General features: G+C 42.7%; 1 protein-coding gene across 2 annotated transcripts in view; it reads left to right on the forward strand.

The window, feature by feature from the left end:
• Positions 1–17,754, forward strand: part of REV3L (REV3 like, DNA directed polymerase zeta catalytic subunit) — a 720,104-nt gene that overhangs the window by 600,811 nt on the left and 101,539 nt on the right. For both annotated transcript variants that reach the window (XM_029595253.1, XM_029595254.1), the window contains exon 27: positions 4,411–4,525. In XM_029595253.1, coding sequence (XP_029451113.1) covers positions 4,411–4,525 — 115 coding nt within the window. The remainder of the gene's footprint in view (positions 1–4,410; positions 4,526–17,754) is intronic.

Raw genomic sequence — 17,754 nt, forward strand, 5'->3', positions numbered from 1 at the left:
CAATAATGAAGAATCGCATCCTATCAAATCAACTCGAGGAGTACCACAAGGATCATCTCTCTCCCCTACGCTATTTAATATTAACCTGCTTCCACTCTGCCACTTACTTTCTAACCTCAAGCTAAAACATATTTTCGCTGATGACATTCAGATTCTCATGCCCATCACCGAATCACTGCAAAAAACCTGGGCACATTGGAATAACTGCTTACAAGCTATCAACACTCTGCTATCCAGCTTGAACCTCATACTCAATCCAAACAAAACAGAAATCCTCATCATCTCACCAGACGAAAACCATATCCTAACCAACTCCCAAAGCGCAACACAATTCTCAAAACTAACTACTAACCTCTCCACCTCCGTCAGAGATCTGGGGGTGCGTCTCGACAACAAATTCAACCTCAAATCCTTCATTACCAACACAACTAAAGAATGCTATTTCAAACACCAAGTGCTAAAAAATCTTAAACCTCTTCTGGACTATTAGCCGGAAGTCACTGAAGTGACAGTGACTTCCGGCTAGTAGTCCAGTCTATAATTCTGTCTAAGCTGGACTACAGCAACTTTCTACTGCTAGGTCTTCCAGCCTTATCCACAAGACCATTACAGATGGTGCAGAATGCCGCAGTGAGGCTACTCACCAACACAAATAAAAGAGCCCACATAACACCTATTCTTCACAGCCTTCACTGGCTTCCTATAAAAGCTAGAATCACCTACAAGACATTATCAATGATCCACAAGGATATCATGGGCATCGCCCACCTAAATCTAAACTCACAACTCCGCCCTCACACATCACAAAGACCCATCAGGTACAACTACAAAGGTTCCTTATATGCTCCCCCGATCAAAACTACACTAACAAAACGAGCACTCTCCACAGCCGGGCCCACCCTTTGGAACTCATTACCGCCGGATCTACGCCAAGAGACTTGCCATCTAACTTTTAAGAAAAACCTAAAAACGTGGCTTTTCAGGCAAGCCTATACAGAATCACAAGATCACTCAGACACCGGTCAAAGAGAAAAATATTCCAACATCAGATCCTCGATCACCCATACTCCCCTCAAGAACCAACCACGCCAGATCTGAACAACACACCTGTTTAAGACTTCTTCTCTGACTCATCAGTCTTCTTTAACTCATACATAACTCGGATTTTTGCACATCAACAAGGTCTATGTACCCACATATCACAATTTAGACTACCCCTTTAATTATTCAAGATATTTATTAACGCTTTAATCATTCCTTACATTTATCCACGTCCTGTTGACGAGTTATTATTATTATTGTCTATGTAATATTTAATTTGTATCATTTATATTTATGTTATATGTTATATGTTACTCATATGTTAAGAAACGCTGTTTAATGTAACGCCTTTATTGCGACAGTTCTGTTCTATGTAAACCGACCTGATTTGATACTTGTATTGAGAATGTCGGTATATAAAAATCCGAAATAAATAAATAAATTATATTGCATCTGCATCGAGCTATGGTGAGACCTCACCTTGAGATTGCGTGCAGTTCTGGTCACCCTATCTCAAAGAAGACACAGTGGAACTAGAGAAGATGCAGAGGAGGGCGACAAAAATGATAAAGGGGAAGGAACATCTCTCCTATGATGAGAGGCTATGCAGGCTAGGACTCTTCAGTTTGGAAAAGAGACGGCTAAGAGGGAACACGATAGAAGTTTATAAAGTCATGAGTGGGATGGGATGGGCAAATAAAGGACGGTTATTTATCCTTTCAAATACTACTAAAACAAGGGGACCCTCCGTAAAACTAACAACCAGCAGATTCAAAACAGATTGTCGAAAGTACTTTTTCACTCAGCACACTATCAAGCTGTTGGAATCTGTTGCCAGAGGACGTGGTCAAGGTGATGAGCATAGCAGGGTTTAAAAGAAGTTTAAATTAGTTCTTGGAGAAAAAGTCCATAATAATTATCCAGGTAGACAGCTATTGCTATCCCTAAGAGTGAATAAGAGGAATTAGACTACTTTATGGGATCTTCCAAGTACTTGTGACCTGGATTGGCCACTGTCTGAGACAGGATACTGGTTTCGAAGGACCTTGGCCTGACCCAGCATGGCAGTTGTTATGTTCTTATAATCTTCATAGCCCCCTTATAGCCGAGCTAGGTCTTGAGGGAGATGTCCATCAAAGCACCAATCAAGTTTGAGTTTTCTCCAGCTCTCATCACTCAGGATCAAGGCAGGTTGTACAATCCCAACCTCAAGCCCTATTGCTCACCACTTGGATGTTGAGAGGTTGATTCTGTAACCTCTTGCTCTGTCTGAGGGGTGGGTCTTGTGTTCTTTTGGCTTCAAGGAAGGATTACACTAGAAAGTCCTATGAACAGAAATGGAGGAGGTTTGCCATGTGCTTTGAGCAAAAGGCCCTATATCACTTCTGCTCCACACAAAAACTGCTTGATTACTTTTGACATGTGTGAAGCTGATCTCAAGACAAACTCTGTCAGGTTCCATCTTAGTGCAATTGATGCCAACCATCACCATGTAGAAGGTAAGCCCATTGATGCGGAGCTGTTAGTTGTATGTTTCATGCAGGGTCTGCTTCATTTGAAGTCTCCCATCAGACCTCCTGCTGTGTCCTGAGACCTCAGTGTGGTGGTGTCCCAGCTGAAGAAATCTTCCTTTAATCCAGTTCACTCCTGTGACCTGCAGTACCTGACCTGGAAGGTCATATTTTTGGTGGTGGTCACTTCAGCATGCAGGGGTCAATGAGCTTCAGACTCTAGTAACTTTTTGTTTCCTTTGATGCAAACATGCTGGGGACTGCTGTTACCAAGCAGACTATTTCTGACTGGCTAGCAGATTGTCAGAGCCATGGCAGCATCCATGGCTATCCTGCGTTTAATTCCCAAGGTGGAGATCTGCAAGGCTGCAGCATGTAGTTCTGTCCGTTTATTCAATGTCATTACTGTTTGTATAGGGATGGCTGATATGACAGTATGTTTGGCTAATCTGTCGTTTGGAATTTGAGGTGTAAAACCCAACTCTTCCCACCTAGGGCCTGTTGTTTTTGTTCCAAGTTGCCCCCCCCCCCCAATAGGTTAGAAATAAAATACAAAAAAGCCTTGTTACCAATTCTTGGGCCGATTGGCATTGTTTAATTCTTGCTCCTTTTTTTCATTGGGGGCTTATCTATGTGTAAGGACTGCCATCCTGCTTGACCTTAGAGAATCAGAGTTGCTTACTTATAACAAATGTTCTCCAAGGACAGCAGGATGTCAGTCCTCATGAAACCCACCTACATCCCTATGAAGTTGGTTTCTCCAAGATTTATTTTCATTCTTTCTAAAGAGAGACTGAAGGGACCCTGCATGGCCACATGCTGTGGGCATGCCCAGCGAGACTCAGTGAAAGTTCTGGAAATGTTTACAGTTTTTCCATGCCGGGCTTCATCATATGATGTCACTTATGGGTGCAGATTGACATCATGGTGTCTTCGGTGAACACATCTTACAGTTAAGCAACTCTACTTTAAATATATCCATGATATGGTCAGGTAGGCAAGTTTGTTCTTCAGTTGAGATCTTCCCAAGAAACATTGTTATATTGTCCATCTATATCAGAGGCTAAATTAGTGGGAATTAAGAAACGGAAGTTCTCTGCTCCCATTGATGGAATTCATGACCAGAGGAGATTCAGTGTTGTCAGAATGTTATGGATTTTAGAAAAGAACTAGACTTGGATTTTTAAGGAAGTTTTGGGGTATGATTAGAGCCTTATCAGATATTGTTTATTTTATTACTTTTTAGATTGTAGCTGAAAGTAATTGAAGTGTGTTAGACTTTGAGGTCCATATTCAGTAAAGCAGACGGACAGTCAAGTTATCCAGCTAACTTGTTACAGATAATCAGCAGGGCAAGTCTCCCGCTGAAGATACTCAGCTAACATTATCCAGGTCTAAATTCCCAGATAATTTATAAACCTATCCAGTTGTATTTGAATATAACTGGTTAGGTTTCAAGTTATGCCGGTAGGCATACCTGGATAATTTAAATCTTAACCGTCTAGATTCAAAATATAGCTGGTTTAAGTACCCCCTGAAAAAAAACCAAACAAAAACAGCTTTCAGGCCAGATTTCACACCCACCTCTTCGAAGCCCAGAAAAAAATCCAGTATGTTACCAACTTTCCTTGCTGACCACAGTGAAGTGGAAACAAATAGGGGTGTGCCTGCTGTATGTAGATTGCTAGGAGTTAAGTGCATTATTTCAGAGGGAGTGCATGAGAATCTCTCCCTATCCATGTCAGAATCTCTCACATAGCACAGCCCTTCCCAGCAAACCAACTAGTGTCTCAAGTGCTGAAAAGAGGCACACCAGTAATAAGTATTGATTTAGATCTTATATTTTTGTTTTCCTTAGTATGTTTGTGCTGCTAAAAGGAGCCACTAAGGAGCAGTCTTTTAAGATTGGTCAGGAGATTGCAGAGGCTGTAACTGCTACCAACCCTAAACCAGTGAAGCTGAGGTTTGAGAAGGTAAGCATGAGCATCACAATGCAGTAACTTTCCTTTCATGTTCCACAGCCCTCGCTCCCAGGCTGTAGGGCTGTCTTGTGGTATCAAGGAAGAGCATTTGATATGCTTTAATTGGATTTCAGCAATTGAATTTTTGATACGGTTCCACATAGGAAGCAGTTTAGGAATGAGTCCCAAGGTGGTGGAATGGATTACAGCAAGAAATAAGAGTGGAGTTCCTCAATGATCACTTCTAGGATGGTTCTATTCAATAACTTTTTAAAAAAAAATTATTGAATTTTAACAAAAAAAATACAAAGCATGAAACATAATAAGAATTACATCAAAACAAAGGCATCAAACTTTGTGAGTGATAGTGCAGAGGTTTTCTTTATTTTATTTATTTAAACATTTTTATATTCTGCCTATACCGATAAAACATGTTAGGTAGATCACAATTAAAATAATCACAACAAATATACATATATTAATTATAATACAAACATTAGAATAAAACAAAATAAAAGCAATAAAAATGTATCACATTCCAGAAAAAAATTTAAAAATCTAAATTTCAGCATAACACCGATGAGCAATATCTATCCTCACAGTTTAAAAGGCTGCTTAAACATGCTTTCAGCTGCTTTCTGAATACACTGATGATATTGGTAGTATGTAAAGCTATAGGCAAAGAGTTCCACAATTTGGGCCCTACCACTAATAAATATCTCGAGTGTCTCTCTTGCAATCGTGCTGTCTTAATTGTAGGACTTGATAATAAGTTTTTGTCACCTGATCTCAACACAGGACTGAGAGCATGGTAGTTTCAGAATATTTGCCAGGTAACTGGGGCCCTATAATTTAAGAGTCTTATAAACCCAAACTAATATTTTTAATTTGATCCAGTATTCTACGGGAAGCAATGAAGCTCCCTCAACTTTGGAGATATATGCTCCCAGCGCTGACCGCTGAATACTAAATGGGCTGCAGAATTTTGCAGGACTTGGATTGCTCTGAACCAAGGCAATCCTACAAATAGAGAATTACAACAGCCAGCAGTGCACAGCACCAATGCATGGACCACAGTCTGGAAATCATTCGACTCCACTATATATTTAAATGTCTCAGCAATCTAACTCTTAGGTTCATCAAAATGCTATAAATTTTGCATGAATAACTACCGCAATAAAAAAAAGGGGTGGGGGAGGGCATGTGTGCTATTTTAACGCTTCACATAGATATTTTACCACAGGGTGCGATACATTTATCGCATCCACTATATTTTCACTTCGCAGCTTGCAAAGTACCAAACAGGCATTTTGGTCTGCTGCTCCTGGCTTTCTCTACCTGGGTGCTATCAAGCTAGGGCGAGAGTACATTGTAGAAATCTCATCATTGTGCACCTTTCCTCATTCCAAATCACATCAGATCTTCACTGATGTGTACTGTGCTTGTTTGTAAGTCTGCCTGTGCATGTAAAACTGGCCCCAAAACCCTAGACCACCACCAAAACCTCACCTCGACTTACTAGATGACCCTCCAATAGTGGTATAAATAGATGACTAATATGTGTGCCATCCCAGAATCTGTCTATTCCCCCCATCCCTCCTTCCCTCCCTAATGCATTTTGATCAATGGCCCTGTAAGTTTGAAAAAAACAGATTTTGAAACATGTAGGATGTGATCCTTAAAAGTTAACCTTGTATCAAATAAAAACCAAGGTTACGAACTGTATATTTAAACGGATTCACAGTTCCCAGTACAGAAAGCATACTTATATTTAGTCAGAAAATCAAGTTCCCACGAGAAGAAAATTGCTTCAGTTTTTTGCACATTCAGTCTGAAATTGTTTTGTTTCATCCAGTCATTAGTCACTTAGACATCTGTACAATATAATTAAGAGCAGCTCCAAGATCACCATTTACTACAAAAAACAACTGTAACTCATCTGTATACATTCTAAATTGAATTCCCTGCTTATCCAAAACAGTGCAGAGAGGTCTTAAATAAATGTTAAATAATGCTGCTGCTAACCCCACAGGGAACATTGAACCAGTTAGAAGTTAAAGCTTGTCTTTTTGCGGTGACACGAAGATCTGCAACAGAGTGAACACACGGGAGAGAGAGTTCGAGGAGTTGTCAAAGGTTTGGCATCTAGGATTCAGAGTCATGCATTTGTTATAACAGCAATCCAAAGGAGATGTATATGATGGGGGTTGGGGCGAAAGACTGATGTGCATGGAGTAGGAGAGAGATCGCAGAATGATAGTGTCTGATGACATGAAGACAGCCAAGCAATGTGACAAGGCAGTGGCTAAAGCCAGTGGGATTCTGGGCTGCATAGATAGAGGAATAACCAGTAAGAAAAAGGAGGTGATATGCCCTTGTACAGGTCCTTGGTGAGGCCTCACCTGGAGTACTGTGTTCAGTTTTGGAGCTCATATCGCAAAAGGGTCAGAGACAGGATGGAGGCGGTCCAGAGAAGAGTTATCAAAATGGTGTTAGGAAGATATTTGTGAAGGAACGGAGATTAAAACTATGAATATCATAATGTCTTTTTATAAACCTATGGTGGTAACCACGTTTTGAGTACTCCTGGTGCAATTCTGGTCATCCCCCATATCAAAAAGGATATAGCATAACTAGAAAAGGTACAGAGAAGGACAACCAAAATTATCAAAGGGATGGATGGCTCGCTTAACTAACCAGGTTAAGACTCTTCAGCTTGGTGAATAGACTAAGAGGGGATATGATAGAGGTTTACAAAATCATGAAAGGTGACTAAAGTTAATAGGGCTTTCAGGCAATACTAAGACTTAAGAAAACTCCATGAAACTAACTAGTAGCAGATTTACTATAAATTAAGAGTATTTTTTCAGTCAACTTACAACTGAGCTGTGGGATTTGTTACCAGAGAATGTGGTTAGCGCTAGTAATACTTTGGACAAGTTCTGGAGGGCAGATCCATTAGAAACATATATATAGAAACATAGAAATGACGGCAGAAGAAGACCAAATGGTCCATCCAGTCTGCCCAGCAAGCTTTCACACTTATTTTTTTTTTCATACCTTTCTGTTACTCTTGTCCCTTTAAATAACTTTTTTGGTTCTATTTCCCTTCCACCCCCGCCATCGTAGATAGCAGTGTTGGAGCTGCATCTAAGTGAATTAGCAGTTATTAGCCAGGCAGGTACAGGGATCTCCACTTCTGAGAATGAGCAACAGGGAATGGATGTACGAATTAGGATCTGCTGGGTACTTCAAGTGACCTGGACTGTCCTCTTTCGGTGACAGAAGGCTATGCTCGTTGGATCATTGGTCTGACCCAGCTTGGAACTTCTTATGTCCCTAAGTCTAATTTCATAGGGCTTCTCGTGCAGAACATCACTCTGTCTATATCTTTCTGGAGTAAGTCTCCAAAACTGGACACACTACTCCAGATAAGGTCTCTTCAGTAACAGTGGTGTAATTTATTTATTTTCTATTCCTTCTTGTGGCTTCCCATTTTACCACTTGAAATTGTCACGTGACCCCAGAGGATAACCAAAACAAATTAGCAGAGGTGCAGTCCCCCTCCAAAAATGACTTCACTCTCAGCATCACCAGCTAATCCTCCATGCTCTCTAGTTGATTCTGCCTCTCAACTGGACCCCTCTCTCAATCTCTGCCCCTTCCAGGTGTGATCCCCTTTTCCATTCTCCAGCTCTTCTCACCTCCCTAGCCCAATCCCCTCTCTCACTTCCTTCAACCCTTTTCACATCCCCCAGTGATCCTCTCACCCTCAAGCCTTTCTAATAATAATAATTATTATTATTATTTATTATTTTTATATACCGACATTCGATCTCAATTGAGATATCACACCGATTTACATTCAGGTACTGTAGGTATTTTTCTATCCCCAGAGGGCTTACAATCTAAGTTTGTACCTGAGGCAATGGAGGGTAAAGTGACTTGCCCAAGGTCACAAGGAGCGACAGCAGGACTTGAACCCTGGTCTCCTGGTTCATAGTCCACTGCTCTAACCACTAAGTTATTCCTCCTCCCTAATAATCCCTAACTGATCTTTTGTCATCCCCTCCCTCTCACCCCATCCCCTCTTTCACATGTGTTTATTGTCCATGGTCCGGTTTCATTTCCAGCGTGGTGGCAGGATACCACATATTTTGCTGCTAGATTATGTACCGCTGTCTCAGATTTCTTCTTCCAAAATGTATAACTCTGCATTCCTTATCCTGCTGTACCAGTCCAGATGCGTGGCTTTACTCCCCCTATTTTTGAGACATCACTGGTAATTACCATGGTGCAGCTCTGTCACAAAGTCAGTATTCTCTGTCTCCAACAGATGGCAGGATATACTTTTTTTGGTGCAGCAGTATATTTGTCTCCCTGGCTTGGTTTTATTCTCTTCTTGGTCATGTATTTAGAGCCTTTTTTACTATTCTGTGGGCCAGGCTGCTGGCTTTTGTTACCAATTCGACGAGCCCTTCCAGGAGACTCCTAGCCCCACAGAGTGTTTTATACCTTTGAAGGATCCTGAGCAGGAAAAAAATTCCCCCTTCATCTCCTTGTCTCTCTAATTTTTGCCGTTCTCTTAAAAGATTAAAAAGAGAGGTTTGGCAACTACTGACTTAACCCACTAGAAAGGGATAAGTTTTTCATGGGGAGTGGATGCAATTTCAGGCTGTGAGATGCTCTCCAGCGTTTGTTTTTCTGTTCTGCTGTTCAGCTTGTGAGAGCCAGTGTTCTAGCACTGCTGCCAACCTCTCCTGTTCATTTTGTGAGAAGGCTAAATCTTCTTAAAAAAAATATCCATTTGGCGGAGCCAAGATGGCGGCGGAGTAGCAGCACGGCTCTAGACGCTCTCCGTGTTTTGCTAGTTCTTGCTTGAATTTTTGCCTTATTGTTGCTTTCAAAATGCCTCCGAAGCGAAAAGGCAGTGTAAGGGTATACCCTGCAGCCCCGACTCTACCTCCAGGACAGCGTACATTAATAGAGCTGGCTGCTGGCTTTTCTACACAGGGGGAGCAGTTCTCCGCTGAACGGACCGCGGGAGGAGCCGCGAACGATTCTGGAGAAACCACCCTTAGCCCCCCAGACTCAAGGATTCCTCCGGTGCCGATTCCCCAAAACTTCTCAAGTCTGGTGAGTGCAGAAGCGACCCAGATGGGATTGGAAGATGCAATTGCGGGTGCCACCGTGGGAAGTGGGAGTAATGTTCAAGGCCCGGAAGAGGGAAGCATGGCTGAATTGCAAACGGCAAGCCCCAAAATTGAGGCAGTTTTTTCTATCAATACTCTAACGGGTGAAGTTTTGGAATCTGAAGTTGCAAAGACCATGTTTCCTAAACCTCCGACAGTTACTATGGATTCCTTATGGGTGCTATTGGCTCAGATGGGGGTTGCACTACAAACTGTTTCTATACAGCAAAAAACTGTTTCTTTAAAACTGGAAGCCGTTACCCGAGACTTCAATTCAGGGACTGAGAATCAAATACAAAGGATCCAAGCCTTGGAAGAACAGACTAAGAAGATCCAAGATATCCAGGTGGCACTAATCCAGGATCGAGTTATCCTAAATAGGAAAATGGAACAACGGGAAAATAAAACCAGGAACTTGAACCTTAGGTTTATTAACTTTCCTAAGGTTCTTGGGGAACCACCAAGGATAACTCTAAGGAAATATCTGATAGAGGTACTAAAGATTGCACCTGAAAATATACCGGTATTTAATAAAGTATATTTTCTTCCTCATATAAGAACAAGAGAAGAAGCAGTGACACCTACTATTGACATGGCAAATTTAACTGCCTTCTTAAAGACTTCTACGTCTGAAATAATAGAGAGGGCAACCCTCCTTGTGTCCTTTATATACTCACAGGATCTTAGTTTAATCATGAGAAATTATTTTCAAAATATGAGAATGGAGTTTATGGGTAAGGTAGTGCAAGTTTTCCCCGATCTGGCTAAGGTAACCCAGGAGAGGAGGAGAGGGTTCCTTGCCATGCGGCAGGAGGCCCGCTCCATGGGAGCTGTATTTATTCTAAGGTATCCGTGCCATTGTATTTTAAAAATGGATAATACTACCTATGTGTTTTTGTTCCTGAACAATTGAAGGCACTGCTAGAAAATAAGAAAAAAGTGTTACCTAGTCCCAATATCCAGAGTAACAGTGAGTCATAGGTAATAATGGAAAAGTCAACCACTAAGCTTATACTTTAACACACTATTTCCTTTTGTTTAATCTCCTCTTAATCTAGGCATAAGCCCCCCTTAACTTGAGGACAATGTAATTGAAATGTTTTCTTTATTCAAAATGTTAAACAGTATGTACTGTGTATTAATATATGATTTGTTTCCTTGTTTCTGTGCAAAGAGGATATTCTTTGTAAAATTTGAAATAATTTAATTAAAAAAAAAAAAAATATCCATTTCAGCCAGCACTGAGGATAACATTGATAAGTCCTCAGTTTTAGCCCTTAAGTGAATTTACCTCAGCTCAGGCTACCATGTCAGCAGGAACAGCCGCCATTTTGAAATATAGCGTTTCTTGTCCATTACAGTCTTCTCCTGTAATCCTCTGGTTTTTTTTAACTCCTATGAGTCAAAATAATGTGGTATTGCCTGCGGGCACCACCGCCTCAAGTTTTGGTGATTTGTCTCCTGAATGTTTGATTTTCACATCATGTCTTCTGTGCTATACAGAGGCCTGGTGAAGGGGGGAATCCCTCTTCCCCTGTGAGCTGGTGACAAGTCCCAGTTGTTTCAGTGGTAGCACCTGGGACAGCAAAACAATTCAGGTTTTCTTCTGACTTTTATTTTTTTTTACTTCAGGGGGCTCTAATTTTGTGGCACCTCTGTTTCTGATGTAGAAGACAGCTTGGAAATTGATAATTGGTTCCTTAGAAAATGGTGAAATAACTGTATCACCATTACCCTCTAAAGATATTTGTCTGTTTTACAAGGATAAAATTGCCTTCCTTATTTCTCAAGTAGTCATTTCTCATAGGATGTCTGACTCTAAAGTGGAGGAAGCTCCTCGGTGCCCTCTTATGCTCCAAGGTGTTCAAAAGTCTACCAAGACCTTTCCACTGCATTCTGAGGTGGAAAGTATGCTCCTTTCAGAATGGAAATCCACAGAGACTAGTATCAAAGGTATTAAAGCTTTAAATACATTTTACCCTCTGCCGCTGGGTGTATTCCAGAGACTTTTTCAAATGCCACGCATTAGTTTCTGAATATCCTAAAAGACAACTATCCCAACAGAGGGAGCTGCTGCACTCAAAGATCCTCAGGATTGTAAAACTGAACTTTTATTAAAGCACACCTTTACTTCCATGTGTTGATAGTACAGATTGCGATCTGTGGAGGCTGTGTTGCTCAGGCTCTTTTGTGTTGGGTGTAGAAACTCCCTGAAGGGCAGGAAGTGGCCTATTTGGGGTTGGGGACCACATTCCCTGGTCTGTACTTCCCGATGTCCCTAATTTGGCCATAGCCTCCATTAGCCCTATAATAAGGTTGAATCTTATCCTCTGGGAGCCTTTGTGCTTTAACTTCACCAAGCTTCTCAACCAGCTTGACTAGATCATCACTGATGTTCTTTTAAAGGAAAGTTTGCTCACAGAAATGTTGGATGATGCATCAGCTGACCAATGTCAAAGCCACTAAAGAGTCCTGGCAGCCACATAAGAAGCAACAGAACTGGAAGAAATTCTAATAACTTCATACAGATCATCACTTCCATAGGACTGGAAAAGGGCAGATGATGGCCCTCTTTATAAAAGAGGTAATAGAGAAGTGGTTGGAAATTATAGGTCAGTTAGTCTGACTGCTGGTAGAAAAATTAATTGAGCCTCTTCTGAAGAGAAGGATAGTGATGTATCTTGAATCCAGTGGATTGCAGGTTCGGAGGCATTATGATTTTTATCAAAGGGAGATTGTGTCAGATGAATTTAATCTGCCAATCACCTTTCTTTCTTCAGGGTGCATTCCAGTTACTACCATGGTCTGCTGTCTGTTTCCTCATACACTTTCTAATCCACCCCATACTGCTCAGTTTATTTATGAACCTCCATTTGGGACCGTATCCGAGTGTACCCCATCTAGCACCCACCTCTGATCTGGTTCTCTGGTCAGCCAATAGAAGAAATTGATTAGATCTGCCCTTCTCCAGTCCCATGGAACCACTCCTGTTAGGAAAGATCAATTGAACTGGTCTTTTAGCAGACCTGCCAGAACCTGTCCTAGGTGGTATCCTATCTAATGCCATCCCTTTGTTCACTTACAGATTATCTAGTTCCACACACAAACTCTGAGCTCTGTAAAGGGCGTAGCCATTATCTCATTTCCGTATGTTGTCCTCCAATCCTTTCTTTGACAGTCGTCTTCCTTCCTTTCTTCACTGAATACTGATGAGTATTCATTTAGCTTTTCTGCTTTTTCCTTGCCCCTCTACACATTTCTCTTAGTCTTACAACCCTTTCTCCTTTTAGTGAAATACCTGAAAAAGATAATCTCTTCACCTTTCTTTTGTAGCTCTCTTTATCCCAGGACAAGCAGGATGCTAGTCCTCACATATGGATGACGTCACTGACTGAGCCCTAGTGCGGGAAAACTTTGTCAAAGTTTCTAGAAACTTTTGACTGGCCCTGTGAGGCCACTGAGCATGCCCAGCATGCCATGATATTCTCTGCCACAGGGGTCTCTCTTCAGTCTTCGTTTTTCCGCGCTGCTATAGGCATCGCGGGACAGGAGCCGTTGTGAATCTTTCACAACAATTTCTGACTGAAAAGTCACAAAAATTTCTCTATATTCTCTCTCATTGGAGTCTCTCGGGTTTTTTCCGCCGGCTGGTGAGTACCTCAGTCTCATGTTTTGCTCTTTGAGTAAAATAATATTTTCTCACGATCTCTCATATTTTCATCGACGGCCGTCGACTTAAAAATGGCTACGGGATTCAAAAAATGCCCTGTATGTAACAGAACAATGTCTATCACCGACCCACACTTAGTGTGTCATGTGTCTCGGTGAGAAGCATGATGTTAATACTTGTCCAAAATGTGCTGAGAAGGGAAGGAAAGTGAGGCAAGAGAAAATGGAACATTTGTTCCACCTACAACTTATACCATCTCCCTCGACGTCTTCAAAGTCGTCTCTGGCCGGAGCTACTAAGCACATCTTGCTTAAAAAACCTCGCCCGGAAGGATCGGGGGATCATTCGTCCCCACCATCGTCCACGGCATTGACAAAGTCTGCCGATCAACCTAAAATGAAACATAGACATAGACGTCCATCGATGTCCGGATCCATTCCCCAGGAGGAATCGATGGTGAAGCGGCCACGGACCCAAGAAACATCGGTCCCTTCAGCGCCTGGGCCTCTTCCTCCACCACCATCGATGCCTGATCCTCCATAGGGCTCTGTGCAGGATCTGATCTCTCAGCCTCCGCCACCACTTACAACTGCTCTGGTTCCATCAGTTGTAACGCCGGAATTGTCTGATCTCATCAGACAAGCGGTCATACAGGCTTTAAAGGATCAACAACAAATTCTGGCAGTTCCGCCGATGCCGATGCACATAGCATCGATGCCGGTAAATATGCCGATGCCGGTGTCTATATTGACACCGACAACCATGGAATCGATGCCTGCACCGAGATTCATCACGGCATCGACATCCGTCTATGCGCAAATACCATCGACCTCCTCGAGGCCGATCTTGATGCCAACACAGTCGATGTCTTCGACACCATTACGGACACTTCTAACACCGCCTGCATCGATACCAACTACTATTCCATCGATGCAACCACCATCTGAAGATCCTGAACCCCATGATTTGGCATTTTTTCAGCGTCTTCTACAGAGATATCAAGTTGTCATCGACAAACTTCCACCAAATACGCTGGAGGGAGTTTCTCCATTAATCCCCTCTGATGATCCCTTCAGGCCTTCATCACCCACCCAGGTCTTCCCCAAGATCTCCATATAGAGATGATCCAGATGACTCCTGGGATGATCAGCAGACTGATACATCTTCTGAGGACTTCATGTCTGAGCCTTCACCTCCAGTCCAGAGGAAAAAGTCCCCACCAGAAGATTTGTCTTTTTCCAACTTCATACAGGACATGGCAGACACCATTCCCTTTAAGCTGACTGCAGAACAAGATACAAGGCAACAAACTTTAGAAGTCCTTCAGTTTGTTGACCCACCAAAGCAAGTATTGGCTATTCCAATACATGAAGTACTCTTGGATCTCCAACACCGCATCTGGGAACACCCATGTTCTGTCTCAGCAGTAAACAAACGTGAAGACACTACATATTTGGTACAGGCAGCTCCAGGATACCAAAAACAACTACCACATCAATCTGTGGTAGTGGAATTTGCCCATAAAAAATCTAAGCGTGTCCACCCACACTCATCAACCCCACCAGGTAAAGAGCACCGGTTTCTAGATTCCCTGGGAAGAAAGGTGTATTAGGGTGCCATCCTAAATTCCAGAATCTCTTCTTATCAACTGTATATGACACAGTATCAGAGAAATCTCTGGAAGCAGATGGAAGACTTTGTCACCTCTTTACCAACACAATTTCAAGAAGCAGCACAGGCCATAGTCCATAAAGGCCTAGAAGGTGAGGGCGGCCTACGACAGTTTTGAGACGGCTTCCAGGACAGCAGCTGCTGGAATCACCGCTCGTAGATGGGCATGGCTCAAGGCTTCGAACCTCAGGCCTGAGGTCCAAGATAAACTTGTTGACTTGCCGTGTGTGGGAGACAACTTGTTTGGCGAAAAGGTCCAAGAGGCAGTACAACAGCTTAAGGACCATAAGGAAACCTTACGACAGTTGTCTCAGGCTCCACAAGAACCCTCTACACAACCTCCTCGTCGACAACCTAGGAGAGAAATCAGACGCCCATACTACAGGCCAAGGAGATACTACCCCCAAGCCTCTAGGGGTAGGTCAACCAGGCCACAACAGCGTTCCCAAGCTAGACAGCCAAGAACTGCTCGCCCGCAACCCCCTTCACAGACTGGCCCAGTTGCGGGCTTTTGAAATACAGGCCAGAGAACAAGTCCATCTCCTGAATCCTTGACCAGACCTGCCAGTAGGAGGAAGAGTATCCTATTTTCACACACATTGGCTAAGAATTACATCAGACCAATGGGTACTCTCCATAGTCTCTCGAGGTTACAAACTCAATTTCCTCACAATTCCACCAGAATCTCCACCGAGTTTCTTTCCACAACAAGAATCTCAACTAATTCATCTACAAACAGAATTATCCATCCTTCTGAGAACCAGGGCTGTACAGTTAGTGCCCCGGACTCAGCAGGGCAGAGGATTCTATTCCCGTTATTTCCTCATTCCAAAGAAAACCGGAGGCCTACATCCCATCCTATACCTCAGAAATCTCAACAAATTTCTGAAGAAGGAAAAGTTCAGGATGGTTTCTCTAGGCACCATGCTTCCACTTCTTCAAACAGGAGAATGGCTTTGTTCTCTGGATCTTCAAGATGCTTACGCTCACATTCCAATATTCCCTCCTCATCGCAAGTACCTGCACTTCATGGTGGGCCATCAACATTTCCAGTACAGAGTTCTGCCATTTGGCCTAGCCTCTGCCCCCAGAGTATTCACAAAATGTCTGGCAGTAATAGCAGGACACTTGCACAAACAAAGTGTCCATGTTTTTCCATATCTAGACGACTGGCTCATCAGAAGTCAATCTCAACAAGGAGCTCTCACTTCTCTCAGTCGAATGATTTCTCTACTTCACTCCATGGGTTTTCTTATCAACTATCAAAAATCCCATCTCACTCCGACTCACCTACTTCAATTCATAGGTGCAGACTTGAACACTATCCTTTCTAGAGCCTTTCTACCCGTAGATCGGGCAAAGACACTTTCACTCCTGGCAAAATCCATTTACTCACAGAAACAAGCGACAGCTCATCAGTTTCTAACCTTACTAGGCCACATGGCCTCCACAGTTCATGTCACTCCTATGGCATGGCTTGCCATGAGAGTTACCCAATGGACTCTAAAATCACAATGGATCCAAGCTATTCAACCGCTTCATTATCCAATTCAAGTGACCCACCAACTAAGAATATCTACTTTGGTGGGCGAACATGGACAACTTGCGCAAAGGCCTACCTTTTCAGCAACCAGTCCCACAGATAACTTTAACTACAGATGCATCCACCTTGGGTTGGAGAGCTCACATAGACAATCTCCAAACCCAGGGGACTTGGACAAAGCTCGAAGCAACTTTTCAAATAAATTTCCTAGAGCTTCGAGCTATACGTTATGTGCTGCATGCGTTCAAGGACTGTCTTTCACACAAGACTGTTCTGATCCAAATTGACAACACAGTAGCCATGTTATACATCAACAAACAGGGAGTACGGGCTCATATCTCCTTTGTCAAGAAGCTGCACAGATTTGGGTCTGGGCCCTAACACACTCAATGTTTCTCCGGGCCACTTATCTGGCAGGCATTCAAAATGTACTAGCGGATCGACTCAGTCGTCACTTCCACCCACACGAATGGTCCCTGGATCCCTCAGTAGAGACCAGGATTTTTCAACGGTGGGGTCAACCAACAATAGACCTCTTTGCATCACACCTGAATCACAAAGTGGACAGCTTCTGTGCTCTACACAAACAGAAAAACCAGCCAGCCAAGGACGCCTTTGCTTGCCCTTGGAACTCAGGCCTACTATACGCGTATCCTCCGATACTGCTCATAACCAAAACTCTAGTGAAGCTACAACAGGACAAGGGGTCCATGATACTCATAGCCCCGTATTGGCCTCGACAAGTATGGTTTCCCACACTTCTAGACCTCTCAATCAGAGATCCCATTCGCTTGGGAGTAGCTCCCACTCTCATAACTCAGGATCAGGGTCGGTTGCGCCACCCCAACCTTCATTCCCTATCCCTGACAGCATGGATGTTGAAAGCTTGATTTTACAACCACTCAATCTTTCCACCAATGTATCTCAAGTGCTTCTAGCTTCACGTAAACCTTCAGCACGTAAGAACTATTCTTCGAAATGGAAAAGGTTTACTTTGTGGTGCAGGCAAAAGACTATTGATCCTTTCTCCTGCTCCACAACTTCTCTGCTAGAATACTTATACCATCTTTCAGACTCTGGTCTCCAGACTTCATCTGTAAGGGTACATTTAAGTGCAATCTCAGCTTACCATAACAAGATGGGAGATGCACCAATTTCCACGCAA

This window comes from Rhinatrema bivittatum, chromosome 3 (assembly GCF_901001135.1).
Source record: "Rhinatrema bivittatum chromosome 3, aRhiBiv1.1, whole genome shotgun sequence".
NCBI classification, from domain to species: domain Eukaryota; kingdom Metazoa; phylum Chordata; class Amphibia; order Gymnophiona; family Rhinatrematidae; genus Rhinatrema; species Rhinatrema bivittatum.